The 22179-nt window shown below is 34.4% G+C and overlaps 1 protein-coding gene across 1 annotated transcript in view; it reads left to right on the top strand.

The window, feature by feature from the left end:
- The first annotated feature begins 1437 nt into the window (after window positions 1-1437).
- The window catches only part of LOC145975095 (proprotein convertase subtilisin/kexin type 4-like), a 205024-nt gene continuing 184282 nt past the window's right edge, over window positions 1438-22179 (top strand). The window contains exons 1-2 of the mRNA XM_083105253.1: window positions 1438-1806; window positions 7889-9763. Of these exons, the coding sequence (XP_082961379.1) occupies window positions 9530-9763 (234 nt within the window). The 5' untranslated portion in view covers window positions 1438-1806; window positions 7889-9529. The remainder of the gene's footprint in view (window positions 1807-7888; window positions 9764-22179) is intronic.

Genomic DNA, 22179 nt, shown 5'->3' with positions numbered 1-22179 from the left:
ATCCATGAGATTAATATCGCAAGTAATAAATAACAAAGAGATTATTAGTTAATTATATTAAGTACGGATTTACACGTGCGAATTGCGATAAATTATTATTTCTTAAAAAATGTAAATTTTGATTGTCAATCTCTCAGAATATATGATTTTGCATTTGAATATATATTTTCAATAATATAACTAATTGTAAATATTGATTTTTAAAATTCATCGAATTGAGATAATTAAACTGCTGATAAATTTTAAGATAATACATGTATAAATACATATTGTGTATATGTGTGTGTTTCTTCACAGATTATATTCCATTAAAATATTTCTATAGTAATAATTATTATTAAAAGAAAGAATAGATATTAAATGACATATTTCAAGATTTGACGATATCAAGTTAGATATTTGATAAATGGTTAAATTTAACTGCACTCTCAAATATATTTTGCAACGTGAATCGTCAGATATATCTTTATTTGCATTCTAGCGAAGAATCTGCGTGACATTACAACGGAATAATTATTCCAATAAAGAAATCACGCTTCTCGATAGAAGATATCGACGCGATGGAAAATAAAAACGGAAATGTATTGAATAAAAACGTTCAGTCGCATATATCCCGATATTAAAACTCGCCATTTACCAGGGCTGACCTACATATCTTCATTTGTATTTTTGCGTCAGTCGGTCAGCAGAACTGTATTTTCCGCAGCTCCGAAGTCATTTTGGAAGAGAAAAAGGCAACCTCCGAAAAAATTAAAGCGCCAGGAATACCTTGCGTGCGATAAAAAAAACGGAAAGAATTAAAAGACAGTTGTGCGCTACAAAAGAGAAAAAAAGAAACAGAATGCAAGAGATCAAATCTACGATGGAAGCCAACGTGCGAAGAAAATCAGAACCGTGGGTCTGATCTTGCCGTTATTCCGACACTGGCATCCGTCGCGTTTACTCGCTCATTCTCTCATTCGCTTTCTCGCTCGTGCTTTTACCTGACGAACGAAAGAGAGAGAAAGACTGTACGCGGTACGTTGAAAGGAGAGATCCAAAGAATCGAGGGGGACAGAGAAAAAGAGATGGAAACCGTGGTAGACCGAAGAGGGATCAGAGGAGATCGAAAGAGAGATCGAGTGGGTTCGGAGGAAACCCGAGAGAAAGAGAGAGAGAGAGAGAGAAGGAGAGAGATTGACAGAGACCAAAGCTGCATAACGTCAGAGACGGGGAAAGATACAGCGGGGGTGTTTCGAACTATCGTGATAGTGGATGGTGGGGATGGACCACGGTGAATCGAGTTGTCGGCGCGAAATGCTCGATGGAGGGGTAGCGGAGCGAGAGAGGGGAGGAAGCGCGCGCGAGCGAGCGAGAGAGAGTGAGGGCGCGAGGAGTGGAGGAGTGGGGGAAGCGGCGCGGAGCAGTCGGAGTCGAAGCAACCGACCGTCTACCGTTCAGTCATCCGTGCTCCGTCGTAGAGGTGACATTGCGGCCGGACGTTCGCTCGGTGTAGTTATTCGCGCGCGACACGACAACGACGACGATCGTCGTCCTACGATCTACATGCAGTGGGTGATCGGTCAGACGCGACGAGGGAACGAGACGAAACGTAACGCGACGAACCGCGGCATTCGCGCGAACTTTCGGCCGCGGGTTTAGGTCTTTAGGTACCTGGGTGTAGCGGCCGCGCGTACCTTCCCTTTCCGCTGCACATCCTCTGTTCTCTTCCGCGTTCCTTCCCAAGGAGACGTCAACCGCAGCGAGGAGAACCTTCGACAGGCGACGACTTCTCGAGACGAGAGAGAGAGAGAGAGAGCAAAGACGGTGAGTAAATATTTGTTTGTTATAACTCGCGGGCGAGCGAATTTCGTCGTGTCGATCGGTCGAGAGTCACGTGATTCTTCCACTGCTAACTTCGCGCGATACCGTTAGACAGCCTCTCTCGGTGGCCGTGACGTTGATTTCAGACGCGACGATCGCGAAAGGTTTCTCGTCACGATTCCAGCCAGGTACACGTGTGGAGGAAATGAAAATTATTTCTCCGAGAAAGAAAGTGCTTTTACGTGTGTATATATACGTGTATTGTTACCTGCCGTTTCGGAATGCGAAGGTCAAATGCTCGCGTGGGAATCGATTCGTATAAGGATTGTTTACGTCGCTCGCGCTCGTCTCGTACCGCGTCACGTGATGCTTCGGAATCACGAGACACGCGTCACGTGCGTCGATCATCGCACGAAAGATAAGGCTTCTATTTCGTGCAAATATACATATATTGTTCCGCATGTATGTGTACGTATGTGATCCTTCGCTTAGCTTTTCTAAACTTGATCTCTATTATGATATATGTTCCTTTTTTGTTTGCGCTATATATGTGTAAGCTTATATAATTTTAAAGATACGTTACTGTTTATTATTCTTACTATTCGTATGTTGCTTTCCATAGCTCGTAATAAAGAATATTGCAGTTTACAATATATTAATATTGACAATTAATTCATTTTTTATAACATTTTTTATAACATGTTTCAAATTTTTTGTAATACTTAAAATTGCTCGTGATTTTTAAATAGAATAATAGATAACAAAATAAAATGGAATGTGCATTTTTTATGAAAAGAGATAAAAAGCATTTTCTGCTATACTTTCTATTTTTAATGTTATTTTCGAAATTATATTTTTTATCTTAATTTTATATCTTTCAATGCAGTTATCATAAATTTAAAATATAAGAATATAATAATGAGAGATATTTAAGAACCTTTCGAAAAAGATTTACAGATTCGTAATAAGCGATGTTACAAATAACAGAAGCAAGAAGTACGAAAGTAGTAAGGCAGAAATAAAGAACAGTTGCAAATACTTTATGTACAGTATATTTTATTACGTCCTTTGTCAATATTAATATATTGTAAACTGCAATATTCTTTATTACGAGCTATGGAAAGCAATATACGAATAGTAAGAATAATAAATATATTAATAAAAGGAGAAGAAAGCAAGTTTTAAAAAAATAATTAAGCCGTACAATTGTAATATCGATGTTTTCAATGATATCGATATTCTCACACATGTGAACATTTCACAACGCTTTGCTTTCATATTTTTATTTTGCAAACATTTTTTTTTAAATTCAATTTTTTCCTCAGTCAACTTATTAATTTTTATTTTTCCCTGCACTTGTGTGAACGCGCTGCACAATAGTGTAACAGCCTAAATCTCATATTTCGCGAGGACTGACGTATCAACAATGTTCCAATTAAACATTCGTTCATCGAACAAAAAAAAATATCCGTTTCTCTTGAGATAGGTGCAACCGTTCCCGAGTTTCATGGAGCGATGTTAATTTGCAACGCGATGTTTACCGAATGCCCGATATAGGACAACGGAAAATAAATTTGCCTGCAAAATGCTGGCGCATGTCAATCTCTTTATTGCGGTCGCGTGTGTATTTTTCGAGATTCGCGGCATACACGATCGAGGAAGTAATTTTGTTCGATTGCATTTACCGAGGCTGAACGTTTCCAATCACGCCCTCGCAGATCGCGACCCTTCCTCGCGATTATCCACGTCCCTAGACATCGCACTAATAATACTGGATATTTTATCAAACTGGATATTTTAATTTTATTTAAATCAAACAAATCAACCAGATAAATTTAAAGATTCACATAAGTGCTTTAAATATGTATCAAATATCTCGTAGTTAAATTGTAATTTAAATTTTCGTCGAAATAAAGGTCATTTGAAATTATCGAGAGAAAAAATTTCTCTATCGTAAATTAAAGTTTAATTGGAAAAATTCAATTCGGTTAAAATTAGCTTTAAAATTGCTTTTCGATTTAAATTTTTTTACGCGAAAGTTTGTTCAAGGAAAAATTTCTACAGTTTCTGTAGTTTTACGCGGACATCGCGAAACATCCCGTAAATTCGGCTTCCTATCTTAACGAGGAAATCGAATCAGCCGGTTTTTGCTTACTCTCGGCTTGCACTTTTCGTTACTGAACACTACACTCTCATACAAACGTATCGCAGTCTCTGACCCCAGTCGCTTCCTGTTACAAGAACGACCTTGGCATCGCTCCCTTTCAACGGGATTGTTTCACCTCGGCGTATCGAGATTTATTTTTTTCATCAGATTTTACGGATAATGAATGTAACAAAAAATTTTGTTTTTGATCAGTTTCAAGAAAAAGAAAAAAATAGCTAAATTTATCCAGACTTTTACAAAACGCCCAAGTTCTGATACACTTGTATAGTATCGGGGAGAAATTAATAAAGTAGCTATTTTTTAAATATTTTTGCAGTTTTATTGTACAAAGAATTTACACCAGATAGTTAACTTTCGACGATGTTGCATTTTTATAATCGAGATACATTATTGTAATGTGCAAAGCTACACCCTGGGAATAATATCGTTTGCAATAGAACAGCCGTTTCACTTTACGATACGGAACTGCTACGTGTAATATTGAGATGCATGTCAATGATATCACCTTGTCGTTTCGAGAACTAAAATCTGTAACGAGATATGCCAGACAGCCTCTTCATACGACAAAGGCGGATTCATTTCGATGCTTTCTCGTTAACAAAGCGTAGTGAATATGCATACTGAAAAATAGATATGTTTGTATATATAATAGGTATATTTGTCCTATCGCAAAAATTTCCTAAAAAAATACATACAAATTCCTCGTTACACGATCGCATATCTTTGTTATTGTTTATATAATTCGTATAATCGATATATTATTTTTCGTGTATCCCATTCGTCGATATTATTTTTAACACGCATCTATCGATTTTCGTTTTATTTTTACCAATACCATAACCATTTGTAACATATATTCATTACTATCACGTCGAGTATAGAATATAAAATAATGGTATCGCATTTCACATAAAAAGTATAATAATTAGTAGAGATATTAATACTATTGAATTTTGAAATGATGATAAAGAAGTGGATTTTAAATATTTTATTTCTGGTAAAAAATTGTTAGAATTATCGCGATAATTATTTCCTCTTATTTGTCGTTTTATATAATATGCGATATAAATTGGATTGTAACTCGCGCAGTTGAATTTTCAGTAAATCCAATCGAAATTAACAAAGTGAGACAACAAAGTGTTAAAAGCGCAGAATATACACATGTAGCTCTTCCAAATAAATACATATTTATAACTCTGAGCTGGGGAAAAATCCATAAGCCGTTGCTCCCGTTTTTCTCTGAAACCAATTGTTTAGTTTTCGAATCGTATATTACTTTCTATTATTCCACATAACTAATTATCCAAATCTATCCAATATATCGCTTCTATTATAACATTCTATCATAATTAAATGTATGCGTATAATTAAAATATTAAATGCAAATCAAAAATTGCAGGCATAAATAAAATTCACTAAATTTATATAACATCTGATTGTGTGTAAATATAAAATGACAATTTTTACAACATATGTACGTAATAATAAATTATTAAATTTGTAATTTATTCTTAGTTATGTAAATGGTTTAACAGGTTTTAAATAACATTTTTATATGATCGAAAAATTGATTTCACAAATAAATTTTTAACTGAAAATTGACAGAGATATATAATTAATACAAAAATTGAATAGTATCCCAGTTAAAAGATATTCATTAATTTCTATGAATTTATGGACTTTGTATTAACATTTGTCGGTAAAAATTTGATCGAAATTAAATTTTTAAGCTTAAATATTTAATGAGTAAACTTGAAATTAAGATCATTAAAGAGTAGAGTCCTCATCCATTCGTCCTTATCGATTTCCTGATTGCTTCGCTGAAATAAAAGCACCGTGAGTCATTATCTTCGAGACCGAGTCGGCAGTCAAGTCAGGTAGAATTTAAGTGCCTTGCGGTATTTAAGATAGGTTCGTGGATATCATTTTCCAGCGAGGGTGATTATTATGCATCTGACGAAAGGTCCGGTAGCCTCTCGTCCGTTTGGCCGCACTAAGTCAAGAGATCGAATCCGTTTTTGTCGGAGATGATATTCTTTATTTCCAACGGGACTTATAACCGACTTGATTGACCCTCCGTTGTCTCCTCCGTCCAGCTTTTCTCGAATGGCAGTTTTGCCCTCTTTTATCTCGAAATTAAAAAGAGGCCATTGCTGTCGTCTCGACTAGTTGGTCGGTCGCACCGGCTTGGCTATGAAGAGGATGAAATGACAAAGAGAAGCCCGACACAAAGTGCGAGAGGATTGTGAGAAAGGATGGTATTAGGAACGAGGAGAGAGAGAGAGAGAGAGAGGGGGGGGGCGAAGAGGGGATAGTTGGATAGGACGCGAGTTGGCTTAAATTTAATTCACTTCTCTAGCAACCCTTTTCTATTCTCTTTATCACGCGAGTGACTGCCATGGAAGGACGAAGGGGAAAGAGGAAATGAGGTTGGTGGAAGACCAACTCGCGAATGCAATTTCCTCGGGGCACAAGCTGGATATTCCTGCGTTACGCGACCGACCGACTGGATCGACTAATGTCAGTCCTTTTTCCGGAAACTGACTCGCCCGGAAGGTCCTTTGAACGTGACGATAATGCGGATCCGCGAATATTACTCATATTACTATTGGAGATTTATCGCAAATGCATTAATAGTACAGCAGATTTTAGATATCGAGGATAAATTTCGTTTATTTTCGACGGTTCTCTGTCAAAAATTTCTCAACAAAATATGAAATAATTTGTAATAACAAAAACTACGAGATATGAACAGAAGCAAAAGAGATGAATCTTTGTTTTGATGCAAAGAAAAATTACATATTGTATATTAAATAATAAATTTTGTAACACTTGCATATTTATATACAAAAATGTTATTCGCATATCTGCTAACAATCGAAGATAATAATAATAATAATAATATTGATAATGTTATTATTAAAATGCGTTGCATAACAATATGGAATAATTTTATTTTATAAACGCGATTGACCGACGATATAATATAATTGCAGAAAATAATCTCTACTTCGAGTAACAGTTTTTAATTGTATGTTAAAAAAATCTGAATTATATCCGATTAGATCGATGTTCATAATTGGATACAGGAATTATGGAGCGTAACGAAAGTTACATAAGAACTTTATACGAATACTTGAATACGGATTAATTAGATAATAAACATTAATAATTAACTTTATCAAGAATATAATAACGATGCAGACTTATTTCCGGTCGTGATATCATTCTTATTGACTTAATATTGTTGAGTTATTGTGTAAGAAATTAACTCTAGTCTAGAACAAAAAATCGGGTCGCATTATTTATAGCGAGTACAATTTCGATCATGAATAGAGGGAAATTATTATGATGTAGTAATAATCGTAAATTGATGTGGACTTGTCCGGCCAATTTTTTTGTATGAAAATGCTGATTAGGCTGAATGTTCCTTTAATGTAACGATAATGTGACGATAAAGTGCTTGATAATGTAACGTATCGTTAAGAACGGAGAATGAATATTATGAAACACGGGAAGATACATAGGATATAATTTGCCTATATATTTTTCATTGTCATGTAAAAATTGTGGATCCACATACACGTGTCAGATTTTTAAACTGCAAACTTTGTGTCTTGAAACTAATTTTTTCCCTCGATCGATCATAGTTTTAAAAGTTGTTTGACAGTTAGAATTAATATAAAAATTCATAAATCAAAAACTGACCAACTCAGACTTTTGGCGAACATGCAGTATACTATATAGTGTATCAGAACTTACTTGGCGAAATTAATTATCATGATTATCGTCGGATATTTTAAAGATTCTAATCTTCCGTTACTTCTCAATTTCGTCGTGTGAAGTATAAAAAGAAATTGCTCGAAAAGTTTTGCCGGAAACTTTTAACTAATCAATTTTCGTCGACATCGTTTGCAGCTCGAGAACGATTCTAAACCAAGGAGATATCTTAGTCAGGACCTTGGCGGGATACCTCATCGTTCGTCTCCTGCGGTGCGCCCAAGGGAGCGATGCGGTGCTCGATGATGTGATCGACCTCTCGGTCAGCTACGCGCCGTGACCTCTTTCGAGTGGCTGGCCATTCATTTGATTCTGCCCGAACATCGTCGGATTCAAGTGCGAAGGGCGACAAAAAAAACCGCTAAAAAAGGAATAAAGGTGAGAATCTTGTTTTTTTTTCGAAATAATTGAGAGATAAAGAGAAAAAAATTGCTCGAAAAAAGATCTCACCGAGTATCGACTCGTTAATGTTAAAATTAGAGAGGATGCACGAGAGAACATGAAGGTATTTTTGCAACGACGAGTCTTGCACTTGACAAGAACGAAGGGCGAGTGATTGAGATGTGTGGGAAAAGAATCATTCGACCAAACGTCTTGCTGACATCCGAGGAAAAAGACACGGGAGAAGGAACTTTGAAGGCATGATAGACGCGAGAAGAGCGAAACGCTGACGACAGGAGGAGTCGGCGAATCATTGAAACGTGTCGGCGAAAAATTTCACATCAGCGAGGCGCGCGCTTTTTTCATTCCGTGAATACTCGAGAAGGGAGACGAGCGAGGAGACGATCGAGGATCCAGATGCTCGTCCCAAATTGCGGAAGATGAAAGCGTCTATCGGACGGATGGGATTATGAAAGTCATCGGACGAAAATCGAGACGCGATCTTATCGAGAGGAAAAATCAGGAGGAGCAACCTGGGATCAGCTGGCTTGGACCGAGCGAGTGACAACGAAACATCTTGATGCGAGGTAAGGCGATGATAGATCCTTGCGGTTCTCCTTGAAGCGGCCGCGTATGAATTTCAACGTGCGGTCGGCGCTAGACAAGGCCACGTTGGATGTCCACGTGGCGTGGATATCCGATAATCGGGAAGATCGTACGTGATCGTCGCCGCAGTGACCGCGCGCGACGGCGGATATCTCCGTTCGTGGTCATCCTCGCGACGTTATCATCGTCTCGTCGTTCTTCTCATCCCCGCCGCAGCCACATGACTTGACGATCGCCCTCTTCTCCTCCCGCTGCTGCTCCTGCCCGTTGATCGAAGGCGGCGGTGGCGGTGGCGGTGACGACAACGACGACGACGACGTCACAACGACGTCGACGTGGACAATAGCGCGACTAGGAGTCAACGGCTCGCAACGCAACAGCGGCTCTTAAAACGGGTGACACGCACTGCCGGCGATTCAGTCAGTCGCCGGCGGTCGGTCCGCAAGTGTGAGACGTACGCGAGTGTGTGTGTGTGTGCGCGCGCGTGTGTGCGTGGTCGCGTCTTCCCGGGTCGCGTGTAAGCGGGGATTCCACGGAGATTGAGATACAGGAGGGATCCGAGAGTGGGAGGAAAATAGAAGAGGGAACGCACGTTGGTCTCTAGGGGCTGTAAATTCCTCCCTACTTCCATTCCAGGGCAACCGTGGTGCGTCGTGACGATTGTAGTGTTATTTGTGGTGGCACGGTGTTACCGTTGTGTCGCTGCTACCTCGGGAAGCGGTGGAAGCGGTGGCGACGGTGGCGGTGGTGTTGGTGGTGGATATATATATATATATACACACATAGTGCTGGATGATAGCGGCGGCCCGCGAGGGCGGCGAAACTGGAGCAGCCGGTGGCGATCGTCGGTGTAGCGGAGGTGCTATCATGTGCACGCGGCGGATTCTCGGACTGGCGGTCGTGGCCCTGTTGACTCTCGGCGGTCCAGCACGCGCGTATACCAACCAGTGGGCCGCACACGTCGACGGTGGAGAAGAGGTGGCCAGGCGGGTCGCCGAGGACTACGGCTTTCGCTACTTGGGCAAGGTCAGTGTCGCGAATCCAGAGTCCCGCTGACAGGATTCTGGGTTCATCTCTTTTTTATAAGTTTTCGCAACTGTACGCTTAGACGCGCACGGTTGCGAAAAAAAAAACTCGTTTCGCATGCGTCAAGCGAGCATCCTTGTCTGAGATCTGTGCCTGCCGATCCAACAATTGCCTTAAATGATCTCGAGTGGTATCGTTTAATTTATCGATTGTGACGAAAAGATCACGAGATTGGATTATTGGAACAATTGATGATTGTTAAAGTAAGATGAATTCGCGTTTAAATATATTTCAATTTATACATAATATTCGATCTCGAAATATAATTTGATCTGTATATAATGGTCCTCTTTTTGCATCGAATAAATGAAAATTTATAAATTAAATTAATACACTACAATTTAAATAAAATGATACTGAGTTTATTAATCGATTCGTTGAAAGTCAGAGTCACGAGATCGTGGAATAAACAAGGCTGATGTCATACCGAGAAGGTGAATTATACAATGCTCTCGAGATGAGGCAGGAGATTTAATGGCGCGTTCTTCTAGGCAATAATCAAGTAAATGATCTACGCCATTTAGTTTCTGGTGACTCAATTAATATACAACATTGAAGTAGAATCACGAGATTTATTTCCTTGGCCTTATCACTTACAGTGAATTTGAATGCAAATTCGAATTAGAGAATTCAGTTCTCTATAGAAGATAGAATAATTTGATATTGTGATGAGAAAAACGGTTTTATATTTTAATTAATAAATTCTACTTCAATCATTCGAGAGTTAAAAAAAGTGGAAATTAATATTTAAAGAAGAAATGCTGTAGAACAGTTAAATATGTAATTAACGATTGGCACGAAAACGTCTTCACTAAATTTGTTTATCGATATTAATTTCATTTTTAATAACGATATTTGATGGAGAAACGTAATCTTCGCCAGAAATTATTTTTATACAATTTTATATTATATTTTATATATATAATAATAATTATAATATTAAATTATTATAATATTATAAATATTATAATAATTTTATATATATATTTTATTTATATATATTTTTTATATTATATTTTATAATATTTTTTTTATTTATAAATCGAAAGGAGGATACATACATATATATATATATATATATATATATATATATATATATATATATATATATATATATATATATAAATTCATCCACATCCCTGCTTTGATAACATACAACACTCAAAGAAACCTTTCGTATTGAGCTATAACATTTGAAATCGAAATTGACAGAAAGTTGAACTCAATACATTTTCGACCAATCTCATATGAGATTTATCTGCGTACTCTGCACGCGTTGAGTTAAATAGCATAAACCTGATAAAACTCTAAATTGAAATTCTAACAGAACTCTGTATTATCTCATTCGGTTCCGTTCACCGACACGATTCTCATTTCAAATGAATGCGATTGACAATGAGTCTCCCGTCATTTTTGGGACAATCGAATCCATTAATTTCGATTTTTTTTTTATCGAGAGATATAATTTTTTGAGAATTTTTAATGGCATTTAAATTTTTAATCACATTCAAATCGAGAAAGTGCGATTGATTTCGAAATGGACATTGAATACATCGCTGTCACATTTTTTGTATCTTTTGCAATCACAATGAAAACATTTCCTGCTGCTCACTCATGCTGTTTCATCATGTTTTTTTTTACCACAAACACGCTATATCATCAGAAGGCTTCATGTTATCTTGATTCGTTGTATGGTAATTCCTGGATTGTAATTTGTAGGAAAATTATATATCGCGTAGAAAAGCGATTCGATATTGTTAGATTTTGATTACATCTACATTGTAAAACAAGCTTGATCGTTTTATCACTCAAAAACAATACAAAATGCGCAAAAAATGATAGATTTGCTTCATTTATTTTTTAATAATTTTTTAAAAATATAAATTTTAAGAATAAAATCTATAGATATGTGATATGAAATTTTTATATTAAATTTCGAGTTTTTAAAAAATATATTTTTAGAATGAAAAATTACAACATATTAGATCCATAAAATCTGTTGTAAAATTTTTATTAGAATCGTAGGCAGAACAATATTGTTCAGAAACTTTCACTTTCCGTAGACAATACGCCATTACGGAGTTATAATCGCTGTTTATCAGACAAGATAACAATTCACTCTTGGTTATAATTGGCTTTCCTCTAGAGGAACGCAGTCGCATACGCTGACGTAAGCCGTGGTGACGCGCACCTCTGTCTCAGTGACCGTGAAGGCCGCGATGTAGATTCCGCTGTCGAAGACGGAAATTGTAATCTCCGCGACAATCTCCTTTCTGCCTAAGTAACTCGCGATAGAGAATCGAACTCGCTATCTTCGGTTTCCACATCGGTTCTTCTTCGACCAAGTCCAATCGATGGACTTCAATTTGGAAAGTCGCGTACGATGCCCTGCCGAAATATCGTCGATGAAATATCGTGCTTGCGATAAGACAAACCAGTCGGGAATATCGAGAGGCAGAAAGTTTTCGTACGGAAGTTTTTCGATTTCTTTAATATCCGCTTTAAATCACGCTTGTATAATTTTATTTCGATTTTTGTTAACCTCTTGACATTGAGTGATTTTATCTTGGGGGTAGAACCGGTTATGCCATCCTCTGTAGCTCGGAGAAGTAGAATAAACACATATCTCTTCGTTACGTGGCTGCATATGCGAAGAGTACATTTTGAATTAATTATTCGAATCAGCAGGTTACATAGGATGTGAATCGGAATTAATAGATAGGCTGTTGAATATAAAATGAAAATAATACAATGGGATATTATTTAAACGGGAATTCATTTTATATTTATGCGTTAATTAAACAATACTCCTCGTATCAAAATATAATATTTGTTATTGATGCTTTTGAAAGAGTTTTAGATCTCTTGAAATTATTCGATATTATATTATATTTCAAAATAATTTTATAATAATTATTTTTAACCGTTGCCTACTATTGTTATGGCAATGGCGGAAACGCGACAAAGGCCAGCTTGTAATTAGCGCATACTGATATCGATGACTTTTAAGAAGAGTAATAACAGGAAATAAGGGGAGATAAGCGCACGTCGACAAAAATGCGTTTCCGTTCCGCGAAAAATCCATATTTAAATGATTCGCTCGCGCAATCCTGTTTTTTCTATTCTTTTTTTTTTCATTATGCTAAAACATACGTATGTACGAGTGGATGACGCGATACTGCATCGACAGTTATCACGCAAATAATGTTCGAGTAGAGTTTTGCTGTAAGGTACAGTCATGTTCGCGGTCGTAACGCGATAATTTTATAGCGTTACTTCACGAATATGCAAGATATTAGTCGCATTATCGCATTAATCTTTTTTACGAAATGTGGGAGACGCAGGGGGTTTGTTTTCGCGTGTGTCAGCTGTATTCCATTCCGCGCCTCGAGTGACCTCGAATGTTTGCCGATTTTATTTTGCACACGGTTAAAATCACTTGCGAAACGAACCGACGATCGCGAATGCGCGTTTATGAATGCCTCGATAATAGGATGAGTACACATGCATGTAGGATATTCTGCCTCTGTATGTATATCGATTTCTTGCAGTATTTTATGAACTTTGTAATTTTCCGCGCGAAAGGTTACGTATTTTTACATTTGCTAAATGTTTTTTTAAGATAAAAGCGCACTAACACGTGTCGCTGATTATGCAAGATGTACATACATTAAACATCTGTAAACAGAACGATTGTGAAAGCATAATAATATTGAAAAACAAACCTTGGAAAACATTTACTTAATTGCATCTATTTTGTATGTACAGATTATTAATCTTTATTTATCTTATGTTATTTATCGTATTTTTAATTAATCGATTAAATTGAATTTTTTATACATATATATATTTCAACGTAATATATGTAATTATGTTTTCACTCATGCTTTTCAGAATTTTATCGATTTGTTAATTGAAAAATATACACAGATAATAGTAATTTATATCGAATTGATATTTCTAAGAAAATTTAATATAAATTATTTAATATTATTTTGAACACAAATAATTCAATTTTTTTTATCTTGTTGATTTTTTATAACTGCAGTTCCTTATAAACACCACAATCCTTGAAAATATTGCGATATTCGTTATCGTGCAGTCATGTATATTATATTTATCGTCGAATATATAATATACATATTACGTGCGCGTGATTGACAGATAAAAGTTGATAATAACTTGTCATTGGGAATATCCCGTTTTCATTTGAGTATAGGAAGTTATTAAAAAGATGATCGTGTACATGGGTAATACCCTAAATATTTAATCAGCATGAACTTGATGTCTGATTTCGTAAAAATTAAAATTGCTATTGATGCATTTTCCAATTTTTATTTTATTAATATTTAATGCTATGTTATTTATTAATCTAAAATTTTTATATAACGAGTATCATGGTGAGTGGTAAAAAATCGATAGATTATTTATTATCAGTCGAAATTAAACATTTAAAATTTGACATTCGATGTTCGTACAAATAATTAATTTCTTGAGCGACCAAAACCGAACAATCACAATCTGGCTCGACAATATATAATATCAAGGTTCGAAATCGAAATAGAAAATCGAGAATAGATAAGGTCGGTGGGATGATAAGAGATACGCCACGGGAATGAGTCGGTCGCGAAGAGATTCGTTTCGACGATAAGAATAATTGAGCGACTATAGAAAGGTTTGCCTTCGATTCGCCTCGCTTTTCAGATTCCTCTTAGATTTTTCTTCGTTTACTGTATCGGGTGAAGGAACTCTTGCGAAATGAATCTTCCGAGCGAAGTCGGATAAATAAAGATGATCTTTTTTTTAAATTACGGGGCTATTTTTTCCTCAGGAGAACTCGTCGATTTTTTTTATTTTACGGAGTCCGTGAAGTTTTTAATCGGCTATTTTTGGGGGAAAGCTTATTTTGTCGAATTTTTGCTGAATTTTATCTAGCGATGATGAGATTTTATTCCTTAAACTCCTGGAGCAGGCGTCCTTTTTTAAAGAAAAGGGTGCCGTCGTTCTTGGCACTTTGAGCATACGTGAAGTTTTGAGAGTATCCGAAACAATTACTCGGACCTCTTTGTCGACTTTCTTACTTTTCTTTCTGTCCGCGCAGAAGCCATTCCATTTTCATCCGGCTTTGCTGGAAATCCAGTCAAAGCAAAGTATATAATAAAGCGAATTACATAGTACAAAGCGAAGAATAATTGCCAAGGAAAACTAATAATTATTTCTGATAAGAAGTAATTTTATTGGATTTCATAACGTTTTATTGAGTTTTATTCTTAATTCGAGATTTCTTATTACTATTCGTGACACGTTTTTTCTAACATATGTATAAAGTATAAAGTTTGATATTGATATAATTAAATATATCTGATAGATATCGATATCAACATTATGATGTGTCAAATAGAAAAAAACTTTTTTAATATTCTATATATTTTGACTGAGAGCAATAATTTATAAATTTTTTAATCAAGCTATTATTTTGGAAATTTAATTTTGGAAATTTTCTACGTTGATCATTATGAGCTATAATCGAAAAAAGGAAAACTTATTAATATCTCATTAAACTGAAATATTTCATGTTATAACGTCGCATAACGATAACTCTTGAATGCTATTGAAAAAGTTTCGCATAGCATATATCATGGTTAGTTCAGCCCCATTTTACGCAGTACCGCATTTAGCCTGATAGACGAGCTGTACCCATCGGTTTTCGTATAAACGTGATACCCGAAATTCCGGTGGACAGTAACTGTCCGAGACTTTAAAACTAGTTAAAACTTGTCCGACTTGGACAAGAAAATACGAGCCGTTAAATAGATCCGGCTCGTTGAGATCGCTGCCGCGTACATCTGGCTACGTACGTTCATTTTATTCGCATTAAGTGCGATTACGCTGTTATTTAATTTATAACGCTATTGTAACGGTTTCGAGATCCGAATCGTGCAGAACCGTCATCACGATGGTTCGTCGCTCCAGATTTTAAAATACGAACCGATACTGCTTACTTGAAACGCCAACCGGCGATACCTGTCGGCGTTTCTCAAATGTCCATGCGAGTGGAGTTTATTATCTTCGTGCATTCAGGCCAAAGAAACCGCAGACAATGTAACATTTAGTAAAACCGGTTCTAACGAAATGCGAAAATCGCCGGTGGTTTCGAGTTTCGTCATCGTCAATCGACTGCGACGAGAAGATTATGGATTTCTTTTTGCAGCGATTTGGCGCAATTACTAAATTTGAAACAGGTTTTATACGTTCCACGTGATAAGATTTATTAAACGGTTTTTAAAAGAGATTATTGTAAAATTGTTTGGCAAAATATTTGTATAGTGATTATATCTATTTAAAAAATGCTAGAGAAGAAGAAAAAATATAAAAATATAGTACATTTTTTGAAATATGAGTTATGATATTTTCCTCGTAAAATAATCATTTGAAAAAAAAAGGCAAAATATTTTATACATTTTTTTTTATATCACATTCAAATTATATATATTATTAACAATAAGAGAGAGAGGAGAGAGAGAGAGAGAGAGAGAGGAGAGAAATATTTAAATTTTTTAGGTTTTTTTATATACTCTTGAGTATAATTGATATTTTTCTCGGTCGATTATTATTTTTAATCATGAATGAATAATAACTTTTTGTTTTTAGTAGCTACTCGTTGCGTTTAATACATTACGGTCATAACGGAGGAATGCATTTCCTATTAAATAAATGCTCATGACGCATTTCGTTTTAGAATATTCTGCGAATCGGTGAAAATGCGCAAGCAAAAGAGCATCGAGTTCTCGTATTCGCTTGCACCCTTACCACTTAAAGAGTAAAGGGGTGACTATACTGCATTAAGCCAACACTCGAGCGGAGATAAACGCGGCCTTTGTCTCTTATGAGTTCTCCTGCTACCTCAAGATCAAACGATCGAATGAATGAGCAAAAAATCGTAATAAGTTTTTATTATGATACGAAAAGAAAAAATCATGCTTAAAACGTTAGATTACGCTAAAATTTCTAGTTCAACTCTAATTCTTGCATTGACATGTTCTTGAAAATATGATTTGCCATTATTCTCATAATATTAATATTAAAAAAATAATGGAATTATTTTGCTGCTCTTAGTACAACAATACAATTAGTTATACAATTGGTATAAATGAAATAAAGAATCATTAATCAAGAAAAAAGGACTTTTTGGCAGAAATTCATATTACAAATAAATTAATAATTCGAATAAATTAATGATACATAAAATGTTGTTTCCGATTTTTTATTTATTATCATGTTTAAATTATTATTATGTTTAAATAATACAAGACATATATTACAAGATAACTATATGTTGTGCGTTTTACTGCGTTGAAATTAATAGATTATGTGTATCTTCTTGTGGATTGATTTTGGTTTTTCTTACGAATGTTTGAACAATGATTAGAAAATAGATGATTCGATCCGAGATAGACCCGAAGTATTTGTTGTTTTTCTCTTTGTGATATCTAGATGTCATATTTATTGATGATATATTTTATTTACTAGAGACTCGTTCCGTGGTTAGATTTAGCAATCAGTTAGATAGAATTTAGTTAGATACAATTTAGTTAGATTTATACTAATTTTGAAACTTATGCGAATAATTAATTTTTATAGAATTTTTACAAAATAGATTTTGAAAATAGATTAGCTTTAAACCCGTGATATAATTTGCAGTTGAAAAATCTGATGATTTTTGATACTCCGAACAATACATCATTTTTTGTAATTGAAAATGCTTGAATTTGAGAGGAAGCAAAATAGTTTCAGAGCACTCACGTAACGAAATGTATTTTTCATTATTATTACGAAATGTATTTTTCATAAAATATGATACTCGATACACAACTCTAAATTAATCCAATCTACTTGTCTGTTATATTTGAAGTATGAAATGCAAGAATTTTATCTTATCACTGGTATCGCCTTATATGTATCTCATCAAGCTAAAGTTACTATTCAGGGAAGTTATCCGCGCGATTCTGAAAAAAATTGATTTTTTCTTTGACGCAAAATTAAATTTTACTGTCACTTCACATATTCTAGTTGCAAATAATTGTTTCATCGAGAGATCTCTTTTCTGTTTAATAATAAAATTCCGGCCAGCAACGTGATCCAGGAGCAATAATTCTCGTTAATTGATCGCGTAGAGTAACTTCGTCGCATTTTTCGACATTCCTGGTACTTCACGATATATAAAGTAGAAAATATCGCATTTTATAGATTTTTTATACGGATATAAATCAATAAATAAGTCAATGAATCAAGAGAATAAAAATTTTTTAAAGCTACTTAAATTTTTTGCCTAATCTTATTTTCCGCTGCATATCGAGATATGATCGTCAATTCCGCCATCGAAGGTGAAGCTTTATAATGATAAATTTTTATTTTAATAATCTAATATTGTTTTGCATAACGTATTTAATATTTCTTTAATCTATCATGATTTTATCATTTTAATTTTATATTTTCGATTCTTATAATTTATGAGAATCTTTATAAAACATCTTATTAATTAAAATAGAAACTAAAAAGTGAAATCTGTGTAGTTATATATAAAAGTTAATTTAAACAATAATGTCACATAATTTTTCCGACTTTTAGTTAATTGAAATTTGTCACAAGGAAGTGGGAGTATCAAACTTTTTAAAAATTTGAAAAGGAGATAAAAAAGATAGAATTTTATTATCGTTTATCGAAGATTGATATAGTTAATGAACATGTTGCTCGACGACGTTCAACGCCTTTTTCTCTCGAGTGTCTACCGACGCCGAGATGTCAATGGCCACGCACCCCACTGAGATTGTCCACCCATCGCAAACATTGAGAAGCAACGAATCGTTAAAGCATGTCTGCCGGTAGAAATGGCGGGGTTGTAGCTCGTGGAAGATCTTTCAGTCTAGACATTGCCGTAGAGAGAACAACGCGTGAGAAATTCAAGCTGTAGCTAGAAAGGGATAGAGTGATGGAAGAAAAGACGCGGAATGGACGAGAAAGAAAGAAAAAAAGGAAAAAAGAAGGAAAAAAGGGAAAGAAGGGCGCGAACGAGAAAAAAAGATAGCGGATTGACTAGTTGAAATTTTCCAACTTTTTCGAATTCTTTTGCTCTCTCTCTTTCTTTTCTACTGCAACTCTTGATTTACGCGACTTTGAAGCATGTTTTTGTGGGAAATACAAAACAGTTTTCATTAGATTAAAAAATCAAATGTTTTATAATTCTAATAGGAAATTTCTTTTCTATTTTTTTAGAAAAAGCATTTAAGAAAAATTATTTTATCTAAATATCTTTTATTTTTACTACTTTTATTAAAAATATTGTTACAACTTGTTACAACATCTTTTATACAAGTTTTCCTTTTTTCTTTCTTATGTTCTTTTATTAAATTATAGCATTCCTTGTTAATAATTATAACACATATATAATATTAATATAAAAAGAATCACTTTTTTTGTGCAAATGCATTTTTATGGGTCAATGCTTAATCAGTCAAAGTAAATAATAATTATATTAATTCTCATATTGTCAACATAATTATTGTAATCTAATATTTATTAGAATTCAAATAATATGGGATAAAATTATATAAGAATAACAATATATTTGTGTTACATTTTAGCTTTATCTCCTAATTATTGTAATCTGTTAGATTAGATTCAAAATCGTACTCTATGCGAGCAATTGAACACAGACTCGAATGTTATCCGATATCTATTTTTACGATAGTATTAGAATTGATCGAAATAAACAGTGAAGTAATTGTCATAATACTTTTTCAGTGATATATAAAATTCATCGAAATAAAATAATATTTTAAATAAAATAATTCATTAAAGTTGTTAAAGAAATCAAAATATCTAAAATATTCTTGTTAAAATTTTATTTATTCAATAATTATCAATAGTAATTGATAAAGATATAAATTATTAATTTTAACATTGGAAAATAGAGTGTTTTTTCATTTATTTTAATATTTGATTTATTTTAATATTTGATTTCTTCAATATTGTCGAAGTCAATAATTTTAATTTTAATTGTGTTTCATTTTATCGTTTATATTTAATTCGACAATGAAAATTGTCATAAACATTATCGGCTTTACTTATTGCGAAACTTAAAAGCACACTAAATGAAATATATCCAATAGCAAATGCGCAAATGTATGATTTTTCGATCAATAAAGAAGAAAAATTTAAACTGCTAGGATACTGTAAATATAAATAACAGCAAGCAATAATTCTCACCATACACATCGTGAGGAATCTTCCGGAGATGACGAACTCTTCAAGTTTGAGCACGTCGTTCATTTTCCGTCGGTCTTTCTTTTCAAACAATGTCATCTCTCGCCATTATTATATTCTCGCGCGGAATCTCGATCGGTCGGCCAATCGCACGCCCTTTATCGATTACGTCGATGGAACGTAAAGCGGTCCTCAGCATCACGACACAATGGCCATCGCCTTTGGAAGTGCGAGTGTTACCGCACTTAAAGGCTAGATGCATTTCCGACATGTCGAAGTGCGCTGATCGTTGGATCGAGTGTGTGTCAAACGTTAGAGTCAGTTGCGTCCAGATGCCAATTTATAGAGCCTGGTTTAAATTGAACTTAATGGATGTAGAGTAGAGCAAAAGATTTTTATAATACACACAATTTCGCAATAACCTGGATTTTTCAATTATCTTTTTGATATAGATTATAAAATGGAATTTATAATTGCAGCGTGCTTTGTAATTTTTTTTAGATTTTAAATTATTTTTTTTAGATTTAAAATTTTTTTTAAATTAAAATTAGACATTTTTTATATAATTTTGATTTTATTTAAAATTAACTTTAATTTTTCTAGTATATTTTGATAAATGTTTTTATATAACCATGTGCATACATTAGAGAAGCGAATATATATAAAAAATTCTGATTAATAGTTTTGTAAAGATCTTGAGTGAAATGTTCAAGATGATTAAAATAGATGGAATATCGAGTGCGGATATAAAATGTAGATCGCGGTTTAGGTAAACTTGGCAAACCTGCGCAAAATTATTCCACGTCGATCTCGTCTCATATTATATATTATAATATTTGACATTGATACATCGGGGGAAGCATCAATTGCGGTTAGCGTTGCGGATCAGCCTTGCACTTGCGAGCAATTTTGCAATTGAGACTCGTGCGGTTCTCCGCACGAGGATGTGCGTCACTTGGATTGCACCCGACGTACTTGCGCATGCAGATTTTGCCGGGGTATATTATGTAGATTTCAAGATATATATCGAGGTACTTTTCGATGTTTCGATTTCGATATTGACTGTCAGTATCGTGGCATCAATTTTGCTACGAGCTCACGTAAATTGCATCCTTCGTGTGCGCGCGCGGTGCAGTTTTCTTCTTCATCCAATATCATAAATATACATCTCGGCGTTAGCGTCACTCTCTGAAAGGAAATGGATTCTAAGCGCGTCATCAATATAGGATATTTTTGGGAAAAATAACATTTAGTGAAACTAGAAATCTTTGTTTTTTTGACATTCTGAAAATTTTAATAGTGCCGGTTAATTCGCTTTGAATTAATGAAAGGATAAAAATTAGTATACATCCTTTTCAATTTTTACGCGTTTATCTGTACAGAATGTTTTATAATTATAAACGACCAAAAGAGTTTATGACCAGAGATATTTTCATTGATGTAGTTTGCTGGTTTCTACATAATTCTTCTTTATCAGAAGTTGTCGTTATTTTGATAAATGAATTTGCAATTATATTTCTGCTTGATTTTACATTATTCAATTTCATATTACACACTTACATTACTTATTGCACAATTTTATTATATTATTTTATAGAAAATTATGATTTTACGGTATTATTAGAGATTTTTCATCAATATTATTATCGGATAATCTTGCAGAGTTAGCATTTTAATAAAATTATTTTCTCAAGCGATCTTGTTTTACGAATATTATTTTGATATACTCGAATTATATCATTCGAAAGTCTATCAGTATCGATTACATCACTAGAACGATATAATTATTTCAGTTCATCGATATAATTTCTCACGTTACGAATTATTCTTGTCGAATCTAAATAAAAAGGGCGAAAAAAAGAGATATCGAACATATATTTTTTTTATTGGAACGATGTGAATAATTCTAAAGTTATTCAGGACGGTGATTCAATTGTAAAACAAGACGCGAGTTGCGTATTAAAATTTATGGTTCAATAAACTTTTATTCATCCGTGCCGTTTAATTTTCTCCGCGTAATGCAACATGTAACCTTTCATTAAAATTTAAAATCCACGCGTTTTTCCGAGACAGCTGTTATGCGTTCAATTATC

The sequence above is a fragment of the Camponotus vicinus genome, unplaced genomic scaffold (assembly GCF_025532165.1).
Source record: "Camponotus vicinus isolate PSW18456_S1 unplaced genomic scaffold, iyCamVici1.0 SCAF_7, whole genome shotgun sequence".
NCBI lineage: Eukaryota > Metazoa > Arthropoda > Insecta > Hymenoptera > Formicidae > Camponotus > Camponotus vicinus.
This window is presented reverse-complemented; position numbering and strand designations above follow the sequence as displayed.